The sequence below is a fragment of the Anabas testudineus genome, chromosome 12 (assembly GCF_900324465.2).
Source record: "Anabas testudineus chromosome 12, fAnaTes1.2, whole genome shotgun sequence".
Lineage (NCBI taxonomy): Eukaryota > Metazoa > Chordata > Actinopteri > Anabantiformes > Anabantidae > Anabas > Anabas testudineus.
Window position 1 is genome coordinate 3,574,905 of NC_046621.1, and position 24,702 is coordinate 3,599,606.

At 39.9% G+C, this 24,702-nt stretch overlaps 2 protein-coding genes across 4 annotated transcripts in view; one reads left to right on the forward strand and one right to left on the reverse strand.

Moving 5' to 3' along the window:
• Nucleotides 1-1,005: 1,005 nt before the first annotated feature.
• Nucleotides 1,006-3,978, forward strand: LOC113159301. The gene is made up of 2 exons (XM_026355921.1): nt 1,006-1,188; nt 1,928-3,978. The coding sequence occupies exon 2, from the start codon at nt 2,002-2,004 to the stop codon at nt 3,901-3,903; it is 1,902 nt and encodes a 633-aa protein (XP_026211706.1). The 5' UTR covers nt 1,006-1,188; nt 1,928-2,001; the 3' UTR covers nt 3,904-3,978.
• A 927-nt stretch (nt 3,979-4,905) lies between these two features.
• Nucleotides 4,906-24,702, reverse strand: part of erbin (erbb2 interacting protein) — a 42,581-nt gene continuing 22,784 nt past the window's right edge. For 2 of the 3 annotated variants that reach the window (XM_026353706.1, XM_026353705.1), the window contains 22 exons: nt 24,463-24,541; nt 24,271-24,360; nt 22,997-23,053; nt 20,947-21,010; nt 20,587-20,661; nt 19,768-19,912; nt 18,968-19,040; nt 17,621-17,750; nt 17,385-17,500; nt 16,766-16,835; nt 15,087-15,186; nt 13,760-13,881; nt 13,366-13,539; nt 13,057-13,236; nt 12,855-12,972; nt 12,565-12,748; nt 10,959-12,480; nt 8,891-8,944; nt 8,608-8,775; nt 8,072-8,164; nt 7,888-7,962; nt 4,906-7,792 (listed from right to left, as the gene is read on the reverse strand). In XM_026353706.1, coding sequence (XP_026209491.1) covers nt 7,685-7,792; nt 7,888-7,962; nt 8,072-8,164; nt 8,608-8,775; nt 8,891-8,944; nt 10,959-12,480; nt 12,565-12,748; nt 12,855-12,972; nt 13,057-13,236; nt 13,366-13,539; nt 13,760-13,881; nt 15,087-15,186; nt 16,766-16,835; nt 17,385-17,500; nt 17,621-17,750; nt 18,968-19,040; nt 19,768-19,912; nt 20,587-20,661; nt 20,947-21,010; nt 22,997-23,053; nt 24,271-24,360; nt 24,463-24,541 — 3,797 coding nt within the window. In that variant the 3' untranslated portion in view covers nt 4,906-7,684. Of the gene's footprint in view, nt 7,793-7,887; nt 7,963-8,071; nt 8,165-8,607; nt 8,776-8,890; nt 8,945-10,170; nt 10,315-10,958; nt 12,481-12,564; nt 12,749-12,854; nt 12,973-13,056; nt 13,237-13,365; nt 13,540-13,759; nt 13,882-15,086; nt 15,187-16,765; nt 16,836-17,384; nt 17,501-17,620; nt 17,751-18,967; nt 19,041-19,767; nt 19,913-20,586; nt 20,662-20,946; nt 21,011-22,996; nt 23,054-24,270; nt 24,361-24,462; nt 24,542-24,702 lie in introns of all 3 variants that reach the window. The other variant, XM_026353707.1, reaches the window with a different exon arrangement.

The following is a 24,702-nucleotide window of genomic DNA, read 5'->3' on the forward strand; positions in this document are numbered from 1 at the left end:
ACATGTGTACCGCTTAGTACTGTACATGTACAAATACACTGTACATGTACAAATACATGACAGTACTTAAGTACAATTTTATAGTAGATCTACTTGTATTTTCATATTCTCATACATTATACTTATAATACCTACTTATACATATAAAATAGTACATATATGCATATGTGTACATGTAGTATTCTATAAGTAGAATTACCATTTGAAATTATTATTTATTTATTAAGTACAAAGGGCATGATCTAAATACAACATTATAAGTACTACACTAATAAAATGTACATTTTAAACAGTATAGTTTAATGCTAATCAATACAAATGTATAATTTTAGGTCCAAAACATGGCAAATTATTTTATATACAATATATAAATATGTACAAGATAATATATAGTGTATTATTTTTAGTATAGTAATGCAGTAAAAAAATGAAATACTTCAGTAAAGTAAGTTAAGTACCTCAAACTTCACGACCTATGCACAATATCAATTCAAAAATAAACTAGTGGTTCCCAACTTTGTGGCCTCTGACCCTATTTCAGGAGTTATGACTCTGACCAGAGAGATATTTTTCTGACTTCCTCCCTTAATCATCTCACAACTTGGATTAATGCTACAAAAACAAGCCTCAAACACCTAGACCAGCTATAACAACTACTGCGTACACCCTCATAGACCCTTGCACGAAACGTAGCCACAAGTGTCACAGAGTTTAAAAAGAGGAACACAGTGTACAAGGCACAGGGTGTGAGCTGACAGCTTTATACATGCTAAAGAACAACCACAGCCTGACCTGCTGGTCACTGAGCAGTGCCTCTGGTGGTGCTAATGGGGGAGGTAAGTCCCCAACTCTCTAACTTTAAAACCAACACTGCCCCGATCAGAAAACATCATAAGTCAATGTGAAATATTTGACATAAAACAGTCTATTATATAATCAATGCATTAAAAATCATACAAAAATATTTTCAAATGTAAACAAATACTATTTATTTACATACACGAGTCATAGTGGTACAATTACACAGTGCTATTAATACCCAAATGTAAATAGAAGAAATGTGACTGAAAAGCCAAAATACTACAAAGACTGGAGCCTGTATTTCCTCATGTTCCTCGTGCATTTTGTTTAGCAGTCGGACTAAATTCTTTCATCCTGGGAGCTGACCTGCATCTGGCAAGACCGCAGGTAACCCTTTCCTCTGGCAGGACTATTAAATATTTAAGATGAACCTTAAGATGAATGTAATTCTGATTACTATAATAATAATTATATTATTTTGTTCTTACTGCATTGATATCTTTTTCATTTAAACACGCTGTCACCTTCAAAATAACAGCTACAGTAAGATAACATTTGCGTTTCTGTAGTGTTTTGTAGCTATTGTTTTAATTCTAAAGTTAAGTATGTGAGACTAATGTCATGAAACAGTAAATAAAGGAGAGGGTACATACTAACATTAACCCTACAAACCACAGTGACATTGCTGACACACAAATATAAATATTAACATATTCCGCAATTTATAAATGAAACCACAAAACTGTTTTCTTCATCTGATACTTAGTATTCATTGGCACATAATGTTCTTTTACCATTAGGCTACTTATAATAAATTCTACATGTTCATTTAACACACACCAAAGTGGTCAAACCGAGTCAAAACCAGTAAACACACAGTGTTTAATTTTAATTTAATTAGGAATATTCACCATGAGAGAATTTAACATTTTTAAAATTATATTTTATATCAAATCATTTTTATTTATGATTAACTTATATAAGAATTTAAGGAATCGCCAGAAGAATGCAATGATACTTAGCAACGGTTGCTATGTTACTGACTTGAGGCTTTACAGGAAATTGCTTTCAAGTCATATTGGGAAGTATATTTACTTTGGATTAATTCATCTTTATTTTCTGCCAGTGTCAAACTGACGAACTTAGGTGAAGCCAAGACGTTTGTGAAACACTAAAGGGAGATATTTAGCAGAAATCAAGATGGAGACAGCAGAAACATCACCGACTGCACTGGAGCTCAGATTGGAAACAATTCGCCAGCTGATCGAATCCTTTACATCAGCAATGACAAAGGAACAGTGGAGACTGATACAGGTGGGTTCACCTGATCATGCCACTAAAGCCATGTTGGCAGACCTGCTTTTGGACATAATATCAATAATAACCAAAGCTGTGTTAGCGACTTTTTCTTGCCTCAATGTGATGGTGCCAGCCGATTGTGTTCAGTCCAGTCTAGTCAACGCACTCACTGAGAGTTTTGCAGAAGTTCTGGGCGTTAAGGACGAGGCTCAGACTGTCAGCACAGAGCGACTGACTGATTTAATTGTTAAAGAGGTCGCAGAAAGTGTCAGTTCTGCCCTCTCCACCAGCGACGGCTTCGCTGTGGAGCCTTCAGTCAATCGTGTTACTCCTCAACAGACACTGAAAGCCATGATTAGACATGCCTGCACAATGTTAAAGGCATTCACGGCCAAGATGGACATTTCATGCAGACCTCAAAGACAACGAAGACACAGAACAGACGACCAGTGGAAGCAGGAAGACACAGAGCTGGTGAACATCACTGGTGAACATCAGTCACCAAACAGATTTGTGGAACCAGAAACAAAGGAGGACGTCTCATCAGAGGACAGTTTTGTAATGAAAACATCCAAAATAGTCCAGGAAATAATCAATAGGAACGTGAAAGACATCACAGAACCGTTCTTGGACGAGCTGCCGGACTCTGAGTACGGGATGCTGAAAACTGAATCTTCTAAGGAGATTAAAGTTGTAGCAGATGACATCGCTCAGATAATTAGTGAAGAGATAAGGAGTTTAAGGGAGAGCGATGCAGCAGGACCGAGCCCAACATCTGAACACAGTGGCAAAATGAGCATGAAAGACATCAGGAGCAAGGTTAAGAATTTCTTTGCAATGCAGTTTGCCAAAGCTTTAATACTTCGCATAGTGGCAAATGTGAGGGCAAAGTTCCACCGGGACTCCCGCGTCGAGAGCAGAGAGTCGTTTGAGTCACTCATGGATGATGTCGACTCTCTACTGCTGACGGAAGATGGCGAAAAACAAACAGGTGAACTTGGTGTGATAAAAAAATTCAAGAAGATCACGCCTGGCAAAGTTCACGTATTCACCCAGCAGCTCAGCGATCTCCTCTACAGCCACATCGCAGACAGGATGCCCAAGACCATTCCTGAAACAACGGCAAAGAGGGCAACCTGCAGGACGGTGTGTGTTCCTCAGCCACATGCTGCCATGTATGCTGAAATAATGGACAAGGTCCGCATGTTCCTGGGAATGATGAACTACTGGGTCAACTGCCAGGTCTTCAGCCACAGTAGAAGGGTGATCCGGTCCTTAATGGACTTGGTGTCACCGACAGCACAGCTCCCAGGCGCCCCCACAGTGGAGGAGACCCATTTGGGAGCTTGTGCAGTGTCTGAACTTGTGAAGGATCCCACACTGCTGGCAAAACAGAGAAAGATATCTGTAGGGATACTGGTGAAGAAGCTCATCCAACGGACATTCAGAGAGGCAAAACTGGAGGGTGGTGAGAAGTCAGAGGCCGTGAGTCAGCGTGTGTTTGACAAAACATGGGCTGAAGTGGAGGGATTAGACTTCAGTATCACCCACAAAACCTTCACGAAGCTGGACAAAGACATTTTCAAAGACTTGTGTAAAGGTTGGGGATGTGCAGAGCAGGTGCTGGTTTCCATGTTCTCAGAGGAACCGGAAATAGAGAGTTACATCGCTTCCAGCTTCAAAAGTTACCTGACAGCACCGAGGCACAGTACCATCTCAAGATTCCTCTCCGACTGCAAAACCATCACTGATCAGTTCACCCTGAAATGTGGCTGCTCAGAGAGCTCAAGTCCTTCCACATAGGACATAAGGACCAAGGGTAAACAAGTGGGCGTAAAACAATAAAAAAAACAATTAGCATCAGATTTAAATAGTGTGTGTGTATTAAGTTCAATGAGGAGTTTTTAGTCATAGCATATTAATTTAATTATAACTACTCTGATGGATTTCTGATTTAGAAAAACTCAAATGAAAGCTGTTCTAGCCTTTCGATTCATATTATATTAGCTATTGTCAGTATGTGGAAATTCTCATTCCTGTCACAACTAGTCTGGTTCAAATGTATTAAAACAGTTAAATGAAGAGAATTAAAATGTCACACTGACGTAAAGCGTGTTCCGACACCTGTAACCACATCATCACATTTCTCTCATGCTGACCCATGTTCATCCCACGCGAACCACCAGGTGGTGTTAGAGGAACCTGCACACAAGCACAATATTCTTCAAGCTTGTTTAAATTTTCATAATTTAGCAGCGAGTTGGACTCATGATTGATGTATTGTTGGTGTTACAATCCTAATTTAATGACCTGAAGTCGTTCATTTACTGCACTGGGTACGAAGCAGCTTTTGGCATCAACCTTCCAGATAATGAGCGAGATGAAGAAGAAATGAAGACAAAACAACCATTGTTAAGGAACATTAGTTTATTTTCCACAGGTTACTTCAGAAACAGGTGATTATGTACAAAATCTGGAATGTTGAATATGAATCATCGTCTCACCGCGACCGTTTCCGGAGAAACCTTAGAAATACTACCTTTACATCAAAACAGGTGCCTCTGCATTGCAATTTATTGCTGGTTTTACAATCGCAAGTCACTAATGCCATTATTAATTCTTTTCTCAATTTGTAAGAGTATTTACAATTTGATTAGTAAGGTTTAAAAGCCTCAGAAGACTGCTAAATAAATAAGAATACAGGAGCATAAGAAACAGACCAACATGGATGAAGAAAGTGTGAGAACATGTTTTAACTCCCTAGATTGTCTGCAATGTCAGACTGTACTTTTTTTTTTTTTTTTAATGAATATAAAGTGACGATTACCCCAGAAATTCTCCCTACCTTTTTAAGAAGTAAAAAAGAAATCACCAGTACAATTAAAACAAATATTAAAAAATTAATCTGTGTAAAATACAATATGTTACGTGAGCAATTTTGGAAAATGTACATTATATTGTAATTTACCTTTGAACTAATCTGACTGATTTTAGATCAAGTGTAAAAATTAAGTGTACCACTGCACTTTAAACAGCACTGTAATGTTTTTAAAGGGATAAAAAGAAATCGGATTATTACCACAGTGTTTTCAATTTGGTTCGACAGCGTCACAAGCAGAAAATATGGATCAAACTACAAACCGGACAAGTTTAGTAGACGTCGATCTGCTGTCCACAGATGGAGGGAATGCTGTTTGTTGAAACAGTGCAGGATAAAATGTGATCAGATACTGTACAAACTAATCAGTGGTCACAAACACAGTATGCTGCTGGAATTAACGGGGCCTTTAGTTCGTTATGTGAATTTGATCATTTCCATTGGCTATGGAAACACGTCCCTCTGAACGGTTTACCAGTGAATATAAATATAACAGGCTGATTTCATGCAATTGACAAGTACATGGAAAATCTTTCCTCCTTTCTTCCTCCTGACACAGATCTTCAACAAACACTACGAATGTTTTCAGACGCTGCTTCGACTGTTTTTTCAACCGTGTTAAGTTGATTATTTTGTACAAATGAACACCAGGAGCTGATGATATTCTGAGCAACAGATGGGCACAGTGACACAAACATTCACTTGTACACAATGCAGAGAAGTTACTTTTTAGTACTACTGTATTTCATTACAAAAAAAGATTCTTTTCACCATATAAAAAAATCATGTAAAATCATCAGGGATTACTAAAAAGTCGTGTTTGTTAAAAATGCTATTTGATGTTGCTTTTCTGAATGAAAATAAAGGCTTTAAATATTGCTTTCAAGCCATTATGCTGCAAATGTACTTCACTTTTCAACGAAGGTTGTGAACGTGTGAGTATTGCTTGGGTTCTGGGGTCAAAGGTCCTCCCCTAGTCAAACAGTTCAAGGTCTATGGCACTTGACAACTTGCTTCTCCCAACTCTACTCTGTACAGCAAAGTAAAAACAACAGACTGAGCTTGAGAAGTGATGAGTAAATGACGTGCGATAAAACATTTTATACAGACACAAAAGGCAAACTGTGGTCTTCTACCATGTAAAAAATAAAATGAGCAGATGTTGAAACCCTTATCCCACCAATGGCTGCCCAACAAAACAACACACGCGTGAAAAGTTGACCTGTTCTTGTTCAATTACCTTTTCTCTAGTCGTCTCCTACATTTGCCTTCTGTCCACATTTTCCAGACGTACTTTGGTTAACTAGCATAACTGCCATGTGTTTTTCTGCTTATAGAAACAGTATAATTGGGAATTTGCTACCTGGTGGGGAGGTTGAATGGAAAGACTGATACCACTCCCACATATGCTCGTTAGATATAAAGCCACAGCAAATACACATGTAACACTAGTAATGGTGGAAACAGCTAGAGCTAGCCTGGCTCTGGCTCAGGGTAACACAACCCATAGTTCCAGTGCTGCTTAAGCTTACAAATTAACAGGTTGCATCTCATTCGCTTCATACATAACTAGTGGCGATTCAAGGCTCCTAGCCAAGAAACAGTTTGGCACATAACCCCGGCTAAAATGGCAAACTGTCCTTTTACACTTTAACTTGTGCATATGTTAAACAGCAGCATTTAACATTTGTATTTGTGGACTTTAGATGTGTTCGGAGAGGGATTGCGTTTCCATTTCTCACTGTTTCTAGTCCAACTGGTTGCTCTGTTCTTATCCAAACAAGTTTATTTCCCAAAACACCAAACTATTTCTTCAGTCAAAAGCTTATGACTCAAAACAGATTAAGGCCGAGCAAACACACACTTGCTACATCCCTAGTATCATATCTGAATTTCCGTTCCATTTTCCTGTTTCATTATATGATCACATGCAGAGAGCATTTCTTTATCATCTGACACGTTCTGAGTCCTGTACAATGAAAAAGAACGGTTTTCACACAGCACAGGTAGAGATGATATGCTGAGCTGTTGCTGTGCAGATATTTGGGACGAAATGACGACAGAAGTTGGAGGATGGTGGATGATTTCCTCTTTTTAAGTGTTTGAGGGGAAAAAAAAATATCTCAAAAACGCCACCTTGATCTACATTCGTCTACACATGAAAAGCACGTAACACTGTCCTCCATATGAGATCACACGGCAGACCAGAAAATGGTTTCAACACCTTAAAAAGAAGTAAAGAAAAAGAGAAAAAGAAAAAGGCAAAGGAGGAGCCCTGCCCCCTAGTGGTCAATTCATGTCCATCCACAGAAATAAAACCCAATTGATGATAAAAGGACTTAGAAGTATGGGACAAAAAACCCAAAACAAAACTAAAACAAAGACCTGTACAGAGACCACAGTAATTATTTGCATCAAATCAGATCATATCTTCACCTTCTTTTGTATAAAAATATATATACCACAGTGATGGCCTTTTGAGGACTCGTACTTGCAGTTGTTTGCAGCCGGCTCACTTTGATCCACTACATTCAGTGGTTTTCCCCGTTTAAGCAAGGCTCTGAAGATCTCCTCTATAAATAGTCCCAACAGGTATGAACAGATTAATCTCTTCTGTGTATAAAAAATACGAGAGTCAATATCAGTTTCTCTGCTCCGCTCTCCTTTTGTGTACCCCCCCACTTCAGAGGTCTGTTTCAGTGAAGTCTATGCTTGTATTTCTCTCACGATAGTCATATCCACCATGTGTGGAAACATCTTCAGCAGGGACACTGCATGCCCATGATCGATGTTCACAAAGCTGTACCCATTTGCCTACGAAAAAAAATACAGTAATTTGTCAGTCATCAACAAGCTGACGAAAACATATAAATTTTAATCCAATTAAAAAAAAAACACACTTGTGGTACCTGAATAATTTTATCTCCAGGCTGAAGAATCTTGGATGCCGGCCCCTCAGGCTGAACCCTTGTCACATATATACCCTGGATTGATGTGATATGGAAAATATGTGAATTACAAAGTACACCAAGATGTGCTGGGTATAAAATCTGGAATTATTGTTGGAACACAAGAGTAAAAAACTCTTTTTACATTGTCATCTGGATGAAAGGGGTTTCCCCGGCCTCCTACTCCTCCTGATATACTGAAACCCAGTTCTGGATTCTTCTCCACTTTCACACGGATCTGAAACACACCCACATACTTTCATTAGGCATTTATCCACATGCTGTCACTGTTAATTACGCATGTTTCCTGTATCAGTCTTCCACCACAGCACAAAGTTTTTTGTTCAACTGGAGAGCGAGATAATGTACATATGAAACTAAATGAGTCAAATATCAGCTTCTGGCGGCGCACAATAAGCACAAGCACTTAATCTGAAATTTGGGGTATAAAAGCTTATTTGTTTTCTTTCTAAGAGTTTGATAAGATAGCAATCTTGTTTGTGTTTGGTAAAAATAAAACGGAAGCCAGTGGCCAGTTGCTTGACCGCAGGCTTTGCTAACCAGCTTCATATTTAAACCAATGTTAAAACGTCAAATATCATTTTATTCTTTTAATTAAACTAACATTGTACAGTACACTACTCTCAAAATAAATTTTTGGCATCTCTTTTGTGCATGTACCTCATGTTGCAGTGTATCGTGTGGGGTACGCGGTGGCCCCTGGGGCTGCTGGGAAACTTTGAGCATCAGGTAATCGATGAGCTGTTCCCTGGAAGGGTGACGGGCAATGGGCGTCTGGCTCATTTGAGGACGAACAGGAGGACCCATCTGACCGTTCATCAAAGGCACCTAGGAAACCAGAACGTACACTCATGAACTGAGCAGTTATTTGGCTGTGGAACAAGATGCAAACTTTGACCACCTTTTTTGCTCTGCAGTTAAAACCCTGCTCTGTAGTACTTACTTTTCTGTGGGTGTCCATGGTGTAGCCCTGCTGCCCTTGTCCAAACACATCATCCTGAAAGTAAAGACAGTGATGAATATCAACACTATGTCCTCACCCGACTCGACTGAAACTCATTTACAACAAAGCGTAACAGAACACAAACAGACACAGAATTAGATGATGACAAACATTATTCATGTCTGGTAATGACATTAGGCAGTAAGGTGTTGATTTAGGGGAGAGGAAAGAGACACAACTGAGATTAAACTCTAAGCACTGTATAATTCTGAATGCAAGCCCACTTCAGATCAAGTGAAGCTTAAATGTCATGCAGTGAAGTGGTTATACAACACTCGCAGAAAAAAAAATCTCCTCTATAGATTTGAAGGCCCACTTTTTAAAATCAGCTAGACAAACACTCTTTCCACTTACCTTGTGCAAACACAGTTTTCACCCCCCACATATAAAGTGAGAGGCTATCAAGTGATTCTGAAGTGATCAATAGTTGAAATGAAGATGCGATGATGAAAATAAGAATTAAAGTGCAGTTAAAGGAGAAGAAAATCATGGCTGCTGACATGCATTATAATCACAGAGTGATTGGAGCATGGCAGGATGGACGGAGAACAGACACTGGGATGATGATTAATATGTGAAAGAATATGACAAGTTTAAAAGGGTTCATTTTGTACCATATACAATAATCATATTATATCGCTACAGAGAAATCAAGTTTAATTTCAAGTTCAAGTTTCTTCCATTACACTTTTTGTAGTCAGCTGGACTGAAAGACAATCTGGACTGGCTGTAAACATGTCTAGAAGTACAAAGATCCAACTGCACAATAAGGAGGCATAAATGTTTTTAATGACTGTGCTAAACACAGCTTTAATTTTTGTGAGGATAAAGCTTCAGTTTCATTTTAGTGTTTCTAAGTAGCTACAACTCTTTGATCAAGTCTGCCTCCTTTCAGGTGTAGTGATTTATCTCTGACTGAACCAATTGGTTTAATACCAAACACTAAGCATGCCCCTTTTATACAAGTCTAGCTACACAGTCACATTATGTTTTGCTGTGAGAAAACATCATTTGTGCTGGGAGGGGTTTGTGGTGATGAGAAACCAGACGTTGGGGGAGCCATACTTTCATTTGTCTATAAAAGGACAAGTGAGAGGCGGCTTCTGAGGATAGAAGGAACCAGACATTTCCTTATCTTCTAAGGATGTGAAACTAGCACAGGCTGGACGCCCTGGCTTAGTAACAACTGCAGGAGCTAACTACAAATTCACAATACTCACACAAAAGCCCAGAGCTCCGTAGGGCTGTCCGTCTCTGGCGCTAAAGACCAGAGACCCTTGGCTGGCATGCATATCCCTACAGCTGCTGTAGTGAGACCAGCTCAGAGGAGCATTATTGGAATTATAGGAGCGAGACAGTGCATTCTGAATACACGGGCGACATGGAACAACCAGCACCAACCGACATGTCAGCGGTGGCCATGCAATCCACCGAATGAGCGATGACATAAAAAGACACAACAAATACATTTAGAGCATATAGAGACAAACATGCAGTGAATGAGAAATATTCCTCACACACACACAGGAGGGTTAGTAGGCTTCAGCAAAGGTAGCAACTCCACATTAAAGGGTTGGTTCACCCAAATATATGTGTCAAGTCATGACAAATGAAATATCTCTCCCAAGAAACATGACCCCATTACTCTTGACTGTTTCCACTGGCATTGTGGATTATTGAGTAATAACAGGGACACCGTTTCTGGAAAGATGTTGCTGAACTTTTACAGTTTGGGTAAACAACCATTTAAAACAGGGCTACAGAAAGGCTTGACGTGTGTTTTTCTTTTACAGATGTTGGAAGGGGACTAGCAAAACAATTGAAAATGATTTCTAGATTACAGCCATTTCTCTGTGCTGCCCTGCAAAGATGAACACGTTGATAGAGTTGGCCTCTTGTACTTGTCATAGGTTAACTACTACAAAAATACTTCACACACCTTTACTGATACAATTCATCAAACCAAAAATCATCCTGAAAATCTCACTTTTTATCATCTACATTTTACCTTTTCCATTTTCTTGGCCTCTATGTGCCGCATCACCTGGTCTCTCCAGTCTGCAGGCACCCTTCCTGCTCCCAGTCCCCCCGACATCTGTCCCGGCCCGTCCAGTAGCGAGTGCTCAGACTTCACCCTGGTGTTGGGCCTCTTGCTGGGGCTGCTGTGCTGGTAGTTGAAATCACTGACAGACATGGTCCTCTCTGGAAGCTCGTGGGGCTGTGGTCTGGCGCTGAGAGGCCTGGAAGCTCCAGGTACATCAATGCTGTAAGTGCGAGCGGAGAGGGGTCTCTGCATGGCCTGGCTCATTGCCAGTGGTCCCCTAGCGAGGGTGTGAATGTCTCTGTAAGTCATGTATTCTCCTTCAGGCATGCGCCTTGCGTCACCCATGGAGGCTGTGGACGTGGTGCTGCTTTGCCTCTGAAGAGTGCTGCTTCTAGGCTGGCCAGCAGTAGCATGAAGTCTTTCCATACTCCACATGTCCCCAGAAGGTTTGGGGGTCATAGAAGGCCCCCTCTGTTGGGGCTGCAGAGGGTAAGAAGGTGCCTGATTACGGTTGGAGTAGTTGGTGTTGGCTAGTGAATGTGGAGGAGGAGGGAGGTAGCCTTGTTGTTCTGGGGGGATGGGCGTCCTCTGGGCCCAGAGTGCCTCTTTCGGCATGGCACTGCTTGTGTACTGTATGTTGTACTGAGGGGGAGAAATGCCCATAGCCATGCTGGAGGTGACTGGATATCTGCTGGTGCCGACAGGAGGCTTAGAAGTGGAGAGCAGGTCTGAGGAAGATGCAGAGGAGCTGGGGTAGACCTGAAGAGCCTGGTCGTTGAGTAACTGACCGGCTGACTTGCTCCGTACTATGCTCTGGCCCTGAGCTCCTGTCCCTGGGCCGGATCCGGCCATCATAGTCACTGCTGCTGTGTCATAGGAGTCATCATCACCCTCAAACGAATACAACCTCATGCCCCCTGTTTCTATGTTACTGACACTGTGTGACTTCATCACCTGTGGGGGATGGGACCTTTTCTCTGGAGACAGTTCCTCTGTGCTGCGAGACAGAGACATGTCACTGCTGGCTGTCACGCCTGTCGAAGCCACATACACAGCAGATGTCTCCACTCTCATCGCTTGGCTTTTATTCCCCTGACTACTGATGCAGTCACTGACCTGCTGGTTTCCATTCTGTAAATGCCCCATGTTGTCATTGCTAAAACCCTGCTTGCTGTCCAAGTCCTTACAGGTTACTGAACCATTCTTGGCTCTGTCCAGCTCGTCCAACTGAACCATATTGTCAGTTGGCAGCTTGGACACATTCATATTGATTTGGTCCCACTTGGTGTAGGTGTCTCCCATGCCATGGTTAATCCCCTTCTCGATGAAGGCCAGTCTAGCTTCCATGGACAGGTCGTAGTCACCTAATTTCTCTGGTGGGGACTGCTGGGTTTTTAAAAGGGCCTGAAGGGATGTTTCCGATCCATTACCATTATGGAGGAGAGGGGTGGTGTCTTTAGGCTGGTTCATATTCTCATCTTCTTGCCTAAAACGAAGAACAGCTGTGCTGTAAAAGCAGGAAGAGGAATAGTTTTTACTTTAGGTCAACAGGGTGATGAACTGTTCTTACCGGCTTTTGGGCAGGAAAGGCATCTTTGCCTCCCTCTCAGGGGTGCACAGAGAGTTGTCCTGACTGCTGTCTGTAGTCAGGGAAACTGAGTCAGACATACGCGAAGGAGATGAACAGTTGCTGTTGTTCTGGTTGCTGTTGGCCACTGTGTCATCAAGCAAAGAGTCTGCATCTTTTCCATCATCTGTTAATCAGAAACATCAGTTAACAACCTATATCTTAACCTTACCTGTCAAGATTAATTATTCACTTGAAATACTGTATTTGAATGGCTCAAACCAAGCTTGTACCTTTTTTATCTTTACTTAAAGTCACTACTTTAGGCTGGTTGATGGAGATTTCAATAAGAGGAGGCCTCAGTTCAGCAATTTTCATCTCCTCTTCTTCATCTGACAGCTCCTCAGAATCCTGAAGGCAAAAAGAATCACTGCCTGCTTCAACACTGTACATTTATTTGTGTTGATCTGTGAGATCCCTTTATAATAAAAGTACCTCCAGTGTGTCCTCATGGTTCATCATAGAGCCCTCTGAGGACTTCAGTGGGACTTTCTGAGAGATGTAAGACTCAGAAGTGTCTGATTCTGGGGTGCAGAGGTTTGGAACACCTATGTTGGTAGATACTTGGGGCTCCACATCTGATGCCAATCCATTGGAACAGGGGGTCTCTATCACCTGCACAAAACATAACAGATGGTCAGTTAAATAAAGAGTTAAAGAGGAACTAAAACCAAGCTAAACAGACAAGAAATGAAACAGACAGATTTACTTCCAAGTAATTTATCTCATTTAGCTGTAGCTGACCTTAACTCCCACATCCTGCACTCCGACGTGGTTCCTTTCGATTGGTTTTACATCTTTCCCTGCCTCGTCACCTGACTCATCCTCCTTCAGCCTGTGGGCCACAGACTGGGCTGTCTTCACCATGTTCTTGAGTTCGTCTGGGTAAGGTGTAGGGTAGCGCTTCAAATTTCCCTCCTGCAGGAGTAAAAAATACACAAAAACTTGCAATCATCTGGTTTCAGTTTGTGACAACAGTGGGACTATGAGAGACGAAATATGAGTATTTGATGAGACTCACATTGAAAGTGAGGGGTGTTTAATGGCTACTACACTACAAACATTTTCTTTCCCATATCATATCTAAAACATTGTTTATAATTTCTTATTTGAACAGTGACAAATGTGCGACACTAACCCTTGGGGGTGTTTCTCTCTCATCCTTGTCCTCGTCACACTCAAAAGCCACCTGAGCTCGGTGTTTGCGCTGCTCCTCCCAGAGAGTCGGATTAAAACTCTCAGAGTCAGAGTTGGGAATGTCTTAAATCAAAAGAGAATCCAAGATTACAATAGTTTGCTAGTTTTCAATTTAAAATCATACTGTGTTCAACACATGTAATGTTGATTTTGACCACAAGAAGGCACACAGTCAACAGGGGGCATGCCAATTAATTGCAGGAGCTGTGGAAGAACTTGAAATTCAAGTATTAATCCTTTAACCAAAAGGCAAACACATACAACAATAAATGATTCCTGGAAAAGCCATTCGAGTAAACTGAAAACATCTCAACACTACTCTCAAAACTGCACTTTGAAAAGTTTGCTCTACTGTACAATAAAACATTTGACATGGAAAAAAAGACATAAGCTGAATTATGAATTATTTAATGATTAGTTCAAACATTCTTGCAGGATTTGTCTGCAATGTCTTGCAAATTTTGAAAACATACAAATACATGCAGCATCTTAATCTCACTCCTTAGTTCTTAGGGTGTGATAACGATGCTTTCTTTAAACTCTGCAGTGACTGATATACCATAAAATATTTTTGAGTCACATATTGTGTACACTCCTTATCAAAACATAATAAGTGCAGTCAGGTCATGACGTAGCAACATTTCTCTAGCTTCTCAGGAAACACAAGAGCAGATAAAGCTCCAGTTAATAAGTTTTTAAAATCATATAAAGAGGAAAGAACATCAGAAGAAATACATGTTTGCTTCACCACCATTTCAGTTGTTGAAACACATATTGTAGATCTTAAACCACTAATTACTTTAAAACTAAGATGTAACCAGGTCAGTGTAAGCTGACTGGTGCAATAGGAACCCAAACAAACTAACAGATGCTTTACAAGAGAAGAAGACTAGTGTTTCTTCTACAGCCTCAGTCTCATGTGACAAGGTCCCTCATAAAAAATGCATTCAGAGGTCCTTGCAGGTCACCTGTAAGACTGTGTCAATAAAGATAGTAGCTGCAGTCATTTGAATACAGCTTTTAAAATCTCTTCCTTAATTCCACACTGGATATGGATCATCACCCTCCACAAACTCTGTCAATGTTTTATTTTTAAAAATAGTTGTATTAATAATTAGAATGCTTAGCAGCAAGGATTGATTAACTAGTTCTGATCTTTAATATCCAGCTCTACTCCTATGAATTGATGACAACAGATCAGAGACTTTTGCAGTTTGAGAACTGACCAGACAACACATCATGGAAGAATATAACAGACAAACACTCACAGTCGTCAGATCTGGGTTGCTGGGGGAACATATAGTTGGTCAACACAGTTTTGTGTGTGTCAGGATCCTCCTCTTTCTGGAGTGGAATCAGGGGTTTTGACTGTGGGAGACAAAACGTAGGTTTGTGTGCTATCTGCGATCAACAGTGCTTTGTAGAGACACTCAGTGTGCCCTGGTGTTCTCTGTGCCTCCCTTTGGCTTGGAGAATGGGCTGGGCTTCATTATCAGCATGAACAGGATAAAATCTGGTCACAGAAAACACTTAACTGAGAGGAAATAACACATCACAAGATAGAACAATGATGGTTTTCTCTCCCCAACTCTCAGAGTGTCTTCTTTTATAGTTTGCATCAGCTGAAGCATAACAAGCAAATCTGGGTGTTTGATAAAGCTCATCAGCTCCATCTATATTCCCTAGGGCCTGCCATTGTTGTGGCAACTGTCCAACACTAACACACAGGGATTCTGTAGATGTACCTATTAGATTGCCTCTCCTGGGTTTGTTTTCAGCCCTACTAACACAACAAATACTCAAATCCTGACTTGAACTAGTGTATATACAATACAAGTCAATAAAAGAAGAGGAATTCACAACTTTGACACACAAACATATCAATAAAATAGCAGCTTGGACAAAAAGATTTTTCAATAGGAAAGGAGCCCCGTGGAATAGTGATAGTCTCCCTTATTGCTAAACATGGGACAAGCAGGGCCCTTCTGAGTCCTGCCTAATAATAGAGATTGCCAGTGGAGAGGGCCTTGAAAATAATAAGAGAAGTCTTACACTTGATTCTGCATTCAATAAGCAGCTGAATTTAAAGAGCAGGACAGGGGAAAAGTGGGCTCTCTGACTTGTTTTTCCCTAAATGTTTTTCTGCAGCATTCTGAAATGGCTGCAGCTTTTCACTGACAATTTGTTCAGGCATTTATTCATTTGTACAGAGACTTATTACAATCCAGGAGACCAGGATGAGAAAACTGCATGAATAATTCATTTTTCAATGTGGGCAGAGAACAGACTGTAGTTTAGAAATATCTATAAACCGGAACAAGCAGAAAAGTACAGTCCCAGAGCGTCCTCTCCAACCTCCATTTTCCTTTGCTGCTCTGCAAAGCTTTATATGAGTAGTTTAAGAATCCCTTTGTCATGCTAGGCCACGCTGCTGTGACAAAGTGGGAGTCCAAACCACTACCTTGCACTGGAGCTGACTAGACTCAAATGTTTACACCTCTCACAGGTTTCTCTAGTGCGCTGTCAAGGATGACATCAGCTGAGCCTGAAACCGAAATTGCAGCTTGCTTCGTAACCCTTGATCTCTCTACATCCCCTTTCAGTCTGAATAGCCGTTGATGCCTTATCTTATAAGCTTGCTCACTGTCATTCAGATTTGTGTCATACAACTTTCCAAGGCTTTGGACTGGATCATCTAGATTACCAAACTCTAGCCCATAAATCTTTACTACCAACAAGACATTCATTAGGATGAAGTTAGGGAATCACTAAATCTGACCTACATTGCCATTTGGCATGTTTACATCCAACATCCTGAAAGTGGCTCACTGCATTCTGATCGTGTTTTCCTGTGAGCCACTGGATTCACTTACACCCAAATGTTGTGACAAGTCATGTACCCTGGTCCTATTCCATAACAGCGTCAGCACTGGACTTTTGGTTTTACCTGATTTTCAGACAGCCACATCGCAGTCATCTGGTTCAGTTTAGTGAAACTGTAGGGAAGATTCTTTAACCTGCAGCAGAACAAAATGATTCAGTGCATTGGTACAGGTAAGAAATGTTTATGAAATTCATTAATCTATGAAGGCCCACTGTAAAGTCAGTCTGTAGCTATAATCCCTTTTGTATTAAAAAAAAGTCAGTGCTGTGGGGTCAAAGTTATTCAGGGTATTAGGCACAGAGCCGACTCTGGGGAAGGAAAACCCCTGATTAAAACCTCAATCGGGTCTTAGCATCTACACCAACCTATTTTCATTCTGGCCAGAATTAAGAACATTTAATCATGATCTTGTCATTGACAGGTTATATTTAAGATAGTGTGTGCGGGCTCTTCAAACAATAAGACTTTTTTTTTGCTTTATTCTTCTTTTCATCAATTAATCAATTCACAGTGAAAGAAATATTACGACACTTCATAGGTAGTTATCAGAATAACTGCAACTCTGATTATTGGCTTTCACCTTTAGATAACAACTGCACACCATTGATAAAAATGAAAAGTTAATTCTTTTGTCCTTAAACTTGACCCTTATTTTGCACGAATATTGTCAATGCAGACTCACGTGTTGTTGCTGAGATTGATGACTTTGAGATTCTCCATGTCACCCATCTCCTCAGGCAAAGACTCCAGCTTGTTGGAATGTAGAAACAGCACAGTTGCATTCTTCCAGCTGCCCATCTGCAAGGGGAAGATATCAAAGAATCAGAGCTGTGGAAGCAACCTCGCTGACTGACATGCCACACAACGTACAGTAATAATAATAAAATGTGCGTGAATGCATATAGTGTGCACACTAACCTCAGGGGGAAGGTAGGTAAGAAAGTTGTGATCTGCAGCAAATGTGCGGATGCTGACACACTGGCCAATGGAAGTGGGCAAAGCTTCTATCTCATTGAAACTGCAGTCCAGCTCATCTAGAGATGTCAGCCTAACATGAGAAGAAGCCAGAGGAGGACAGCAGCTTTAATAGAGTGATGCAAATACTACACATACTGTGCTTTGTTTTGATTTCTAGCAGGTCAGGTAAATTTATGTTCAACAACTTCAGCTCATTACAAAATGCTTGTGCTAGAGTCCTCACAACGATTGAGGTCTCAGGTAAACATAAATCTCTGACACTTCAGGTCAACACGTGGACTGTTCAGTCCAAATTAAATATGGAAAAGCAGCATTTAGTTACATTGAACCACAGAACTAGAGCAAACTTCCAGAGTAAAGTTGACCTCCACCTCACTTAAATGCAGCATACAAATAAATAATAAATCCACCACACAAAACAAAGTCAACAGAATAATTTGTTCAAGCAAGAACTGAGATTAGTTTTAATTCAGAGAAGCTGGTGCGACAATATTTTGCCATCTCAGTGAAATGCTAAAACACCTTCGACAACACTGATGCATCTTAAAAGCTTCATAGGACAAACCTTAAAAAACATTTCAGACTAAGCCCCTGTTAACACAGAAGTGCAATACAGTTGGGGCTTTCTCCTGAATGAAAAATGCAAATGCACTCAGATAACAGGCCTGTGGGACAGCTCCTGTGTTACATCAGACTCCAAAACACAGGATTTGACCCCCTCCCTGCTGAAAATAAACAATCCAATGCACCAGTAGTGCAGTGAATAAAATCAGCTAGGTATAAATGGAAAAAAAAAAAAAATCAGCTTGCTTAAGCTAAAATCCTTGCATGGGATTAAGCTAAACCATAGGCTTTGTCACATAATCTGTGTCAAAGTACACAACGAGACACATTCTAACATAAGGGATAATTGATGGTGTTTGAAAACAATGAATGAAAAACTAAACTGTACAGATGCACAGTAACATGATCTTTGTCATGAATGTGGGAGTGATTTAAAAAATAAAAAGCACATTGGAGTCTGATCATTAAGCTGAACCACAACGATTCAGATTTCATACAGGGTCAGCACACAAATGTATTGCTCTCAAAGCAGCCTCCGCATCTGGTGAAGAGCAGGTTTACCATTCAGACTTGTTAGAACTCATCAAAATTTTAATGGGAATATCTCATTTACCCAGACAGACATATTATGCCATCAGAGGACAGCAGAATGAAAAGAGGTCAATAATCCACTGATCTCAGGGTTTATTCTCCTGATATTAAAGGTAGTGCTGTGACGCTCACCCTCCAATGGAGTCTGGCAAGTACATCAGCTGGTTCTCATCCACTTTCAGTGCAGTCAGTTTCTTCAGCGAGCCTAGAGAAAGAGAACATTAGAGAAATACATAGAGCTCAAGGCAGTTATTGATCATCACTTGCTGTTGCACTACAAAGAGGATATCAATTACAGCAGTTAGTCTGATTAATTTATTCAGTCATCAATACATCATATCAGTTTAGCAATGAACCCGACTTCAATGGCACCATACATCTGAGCCCATATGATTGTTTAAGTCTGGCTTAATTTCTGAAGATAACATTAAAAATCCATGTCATCAGTTTGGTCAGTTGTATAGAAATGCAAGTAGTAATTTCTTCATTCTCATTAATCCACGAAAGGACACAAAACTGGCTGTAGCTAAGAAGAAGAAATTAAATGTCATATTCCTCTGGGCAAAACATTTTGTGGCACTACCACATGGATATGGATAAAACACTAACTCACAGCTTTTTGGTGACAATGAGATTAAATTTTGTAACTAGGTGAACCCTTGTAATTTATTGTACAAATTAAGATTATGATTAAAAAAATCATAATTTTGATGCAACCTAGAGAGTTTAAATTTGTGATAGTTAAAATTGTGACATAATGTATTTTTAAAACACTGTCATACAATGCATAGAAATTAGAACAATGCAAATACAAAAACATTAAAATAAATTAGATATACAAAATAAAAAAATACATTGACAAAAGATGAATTAAATGTTTAGTAATGGATTTTCTTTAGCTGAGACGTGTGTGTATGCGCTGTAATCTTTACCAATGGAGCTGGGCAGTTGTGTGAGAGCATTGTTTGAGAGCAGAAGGTCCTGCAGATTGTCACAGCCACAGATTTGCTCATCTACCATCTCCAGGGTGTTCTTGGACACATCCAGGTACACCAGCTGTTTCAGCATTCCCAGCATCTGGACAAAAATAAATAAATAAATAAAAAATTCAGAATTTTCACGGATATCTTACTGAATTTATGCCCCGAATAATGTAGCACAGGATCAAGACAACCTTATCAGTGAGGTTAAAAACAAACCTGCTCCTTAGGAGCATCTTAGACATGATATTATCCCAACGTCGGTTACATTACCCTATTAATTAATATTATGAACACACACTTTATATGAAAACTAAACAGCTGTTGTGTTCACTTTTGATTTATATGCTTGACAGACGCCACTGCTTATAAAAGGCCAGACCGTGATTATAGCGGATGCTGCTGAAATGCTGGCAGCAGACCTAATGCTATAATTATGACCTAGTTACAAACAAGCTGGTCATTTGAATGAAAAATGTAACACAAAAACTACAGACTTTCAAAAACATTATTACATATTATGTTTAAAGAAAACAACTTCGTCACGGTGGCAGATTTGTTTTTGACATTTGAAATCCACTCTGTATTTACCTTTGTGTGGTAATCCATTTATTGACATTAAATGTGGTGTTTCTAGAGAGTGGCTGTAAACTGAGTGTGGTTCATTTTGATTAAGTAAATGTGCTATTTGGGTATTAAGTGAAATTATCTAAAGATAATGTTTAAGGACACAGCAGAAACTGAAAGTGCGAGGGTGACTGTAAATTATACCCCAGGTAAAAACGTCAGTTTGTTCCCGTCCATCCACAGCTCCTTGAGTCCAGTCAGCTGTTCCAGCACCTCAGGCTATAAATGTAAAAAGGAGAGAGGAGCTTGAGTGGTAGAGATGTGTGCTTGAATGTTTAAGGGTGTTTGTGTGCGCTTTACTCACAAACAAGCTAAAAATGAATCATGCAATTTATTTATTCCACTGTGATTACTGTGTGTTAATGAAGGCAATGAAAACAAATGTTACACGCCATTTGTGCGCTTAAAAAGCATTTCAAAATTAAGGGGAAGGAAAAAGAGGGAGGCAGTGAGATATCTACTAGAGAGGTAGAAAGCCCAGGGCACTGACTGACAGAAACTCACCACTTCAGCGAACTCATTACTCCCCAGGTCCAACCTCTCCAGCTGCGTGAGCTTCTGCATGCTTCTATAAAAACACAGGACAGACAGAGAGTGAGAAACCCAACTCTAAATCACTCTTAAACAGAAAATATTCATCAGCCATACAGCATATTAAACATCAGCCAAGATTATAAGCAACTTGAACCATGGTCTTCAAAAGCCAGATCACAAGAAACTACTTTTTTCCCTTTTAAGATTATTTGTCAATTTTCAAATTACATTTAAATAGCGCAAAAGCTCTGCCTGTGCTCCTTTCACTGAATAATTTTATGAGCAAGTAAATACCTTTTAAGCTCAGGCGTGACAGAAATATGCTTTAAATAATGGAAAATGTGACGTATGCTAGCCCTAAGCCTTGCTCCAGAATACTTTCTGCACATTCAGGTCACAGACTCAGATTCACTGCCACCCAGTAAACAGGCAAATAGAAACTGGGACTATTCAACTTCACACAGTCCCCAACATCATTTTATTAAAGGTTTGTTTCACACCATGCTTTTGACAGTACACCAAACCAGTTTCAGTGTCCTTGATTGAGGGACATTCCTCCGAGCTATTCATTAAATACACAGAGTGTATGAATGACATAACCGTGAAATTATTAAAAAATTGTGAACTGTGAAAATTGTAAAAAAAAGTCAACTAAAGATAATAATGTCCTGGGAGTTAACAAGTTCAATAAAATAAAGAAATTAAAAATAAGTGGGAATGAAAATGATGATCATTTCACCGTTATGAAATGTGTCCATTTAAAACATGACTGAGTTTCCAAGCAGGGATGGAAAGTAGAGGCCCACCAACCCCACTGTAGAGTCGGTTTTGTTTTTACAATAGGTTCTCCTCATAAAATAAGAATGTCAGACATAACGTGCAAATTCTAAATATGATTTAATCCCGTTGGTGATATTTTAGTACTTGGTGCAAAATGAAAGCATTAATCATGTCCATGTACTTGCGCATTAGCCAGCTTTGTCACATTCTTACCTCAAAGCTGGCAAGAACACCAGAGACCCCTACATGAGCTGAGAGGGGTAAGACTGAGCTGTGCTGGCCTCGTCTAGAAAATGAGTTCACCAGCGGGGGAAAAAAAAAAAAAAACACTATAGCTTATGACTCAAAGTTTTGAGGAGCACAGCAGCCTCTTCTAAAATGCAGTGAAGCATTTGGTTTATGCATGTGCTGCGTGTGTCTGTACACCGCGAGGAAGACAGAGAAAAGAGGGAGTGCACTTTCTATGTGGAAGCTCTGAAAAGACCTCGGTGCCCCTTTGTGCTTGCACGCATTTGTTTACATCTCTGAGATGCTTGTGTGTTGCTCTGGCAACATTCCCGATCATTAGTCCTTTTCTTTGTCAGGGATCCAGCTTTTAACAGGTCTGGCCTCTGTCACATAAACACAGTGAGAAGAAAGGATCTTCTTTGAGCTCCAGCACTGCTCTACACTGTACTTTATGCACCGGCTGGCCTGTCAGTCAGTGAAAAATAAGAAAAAGCTAAGTGAATGAGATTGCAAAAGGAAACTCAGCCACAGGAGGGAAGACTAAAAAAGGCAAATAGGAAAATGCAGTTTTGCTGTGAAAATGGAAAGGACATAAAATGGAATGACACAGTTGGCGAAGCACAAGAGAAGATTGAAAGAGAAAGTAGTTTCAACCCACAAACACCTGCAGCTTTCTCAAATATCTGTGGGACATTTAGTCTTCCAGCAGCACTGTAACCTTTTCAACATGTGAAATAACCCTAACCGCTGTCTCCGCAGAGGATTATAAAACCTGTCACAGCAAGCAGTCAAATAAAGGGGGCTCTTATGTAACATCATGGAATTTAATACCACAGTTAGAGGTGTGGGGGGTGAACCTACAGTTGAAAATAAAAAAGAGGCAGGTTTGGAGGATGCAGCAGAGACACTGCAGTGGAAGTAAGGATAACAATTCTTTACACTCCATGGCACAAAAATGACACCACTGATTCCCGATGTAATGCTGAGAAAGTGTGAAGTGAAATCCACTTACTTTGGAAGCATCTTTAACTGGTTCTCCCTCAGCTCCAGTATCTGTAGTTTATTCAACCTGTAAAGTAAAAAGGAAATTTCATTCATTAAGGACTACAAAGCCAATGTGATCTTCACACGGTGGTCATCATTATGTTCCTTAATTAGGGGAATATAAGATAAATATATATATATAAGATATGTACAACGTTCACCTCCTCAGACACATTAGGTCGAATAGTTTTAGTTTAATGATCCCCTCTGCTGTCTTATCTGCTGCTGCTGCTGATGTGCAGCTACATGACAGGGTCTTTTTCAGGTCATTTCACTAGACGAAACAAAAGGATCTAATGTCTACAGCTATACAGAAAGCACATGAGGTGTGTTAGCGACATCAAATAAGGATACAGGGAAAGCACCGGCATGGGCAACTCAAAATGTATTTGTGCAACCACAATTCTTTCTGTACAATACATATGACATAACTGTAACTGTGTACGTATAAGAAATTAATCTGCATCTGCATAATTTGCTACATGGCCTTTGTTATGTGTTAAATACAGTAGCTTTTGCTTCTAGGACAAATCGTGCATGTGATATCAGTCTGTACATCCTGGAAGAGGGATCGTGCCTCTACTATTGTACTATAGTTTATTCCATATTTCCTCATTAAAGTCTTTTTTTGGGGAGATTTCTTAATTTCATTCAAGGGTGAAATTCAACTCTGACATTTTTACAGTCATGTTATTTCCGTTGATTTCCATCCATTGTTACAGAAATTTATAAAAACATTCTGGAACTAACAATAATATGATATGATGAATTCAACAAAACCAAAACAGCTGGTAAAGCTGTAAAATAAAATAAACAACATTTATTTGTAGATAGACATGTATGATACAATGTGATCATCCAACAAACCATATACCCTAGCTGTAGTTTCATCTGGCAAAAGAAATGCTGTAGTTAACTGTAAATTTGATATTTATTGTAGGCAAAGGCTGTATGGGGTAGAGAAATAGAAATTCACTTGGTGTCCAACTAGCTTAGCATCAATTTCATGGCTCCAGTATTGAGATTAAACAAGGTAGTCACAATTGATATACCGTCACCATACCATTCAGTTGTGGTGTTAATTATGCAGTAGGGGAAAATCTCTAGCTTGGCTAACTGTATCAAGCAAGTTTGATACTTTTGGCTGTAACTGCAGTGAGCAGAGTCCATTTTTTTGTCAATCCTCACTGTGCAAGGCTTTATTGCTTATTAATCTCGATCCACACCAGGGAGCAAACTAACCTCCCAAAGCTGGCTGGTAAGAACTCCAGGAAGGCATCGTTCAGGTAGAGCTGCGTCAGATTTAGAAGCTGGGTGAAGCCTTCAGGTAGCCTGATAACACAAACATACACATATAGAGTAAAGGCACCACAGAAAGCCTGATAAAGCCGCCACAACGCCAGAATCCTACTAGAAAATATGTGGGGTACTCACTTTGATATAGGATTCACACTGGCTTCTACAATTGCTAGAGTTTTGCAATTCTTGATGTTTTCTGGAAACTCTTGAATACCTAAAAAAAAAAAGAAGAAAAAAGCATTTGTGGTTTCAAAAATACACATTATAGATACACAATCTACATGCAGTATCTCAACTACATTATTACCCCTGACACTAAACAAATTACTCCTGTCAGAGCTAAAAAGGTGAAGGATAATGCAAACCATCTTGCTT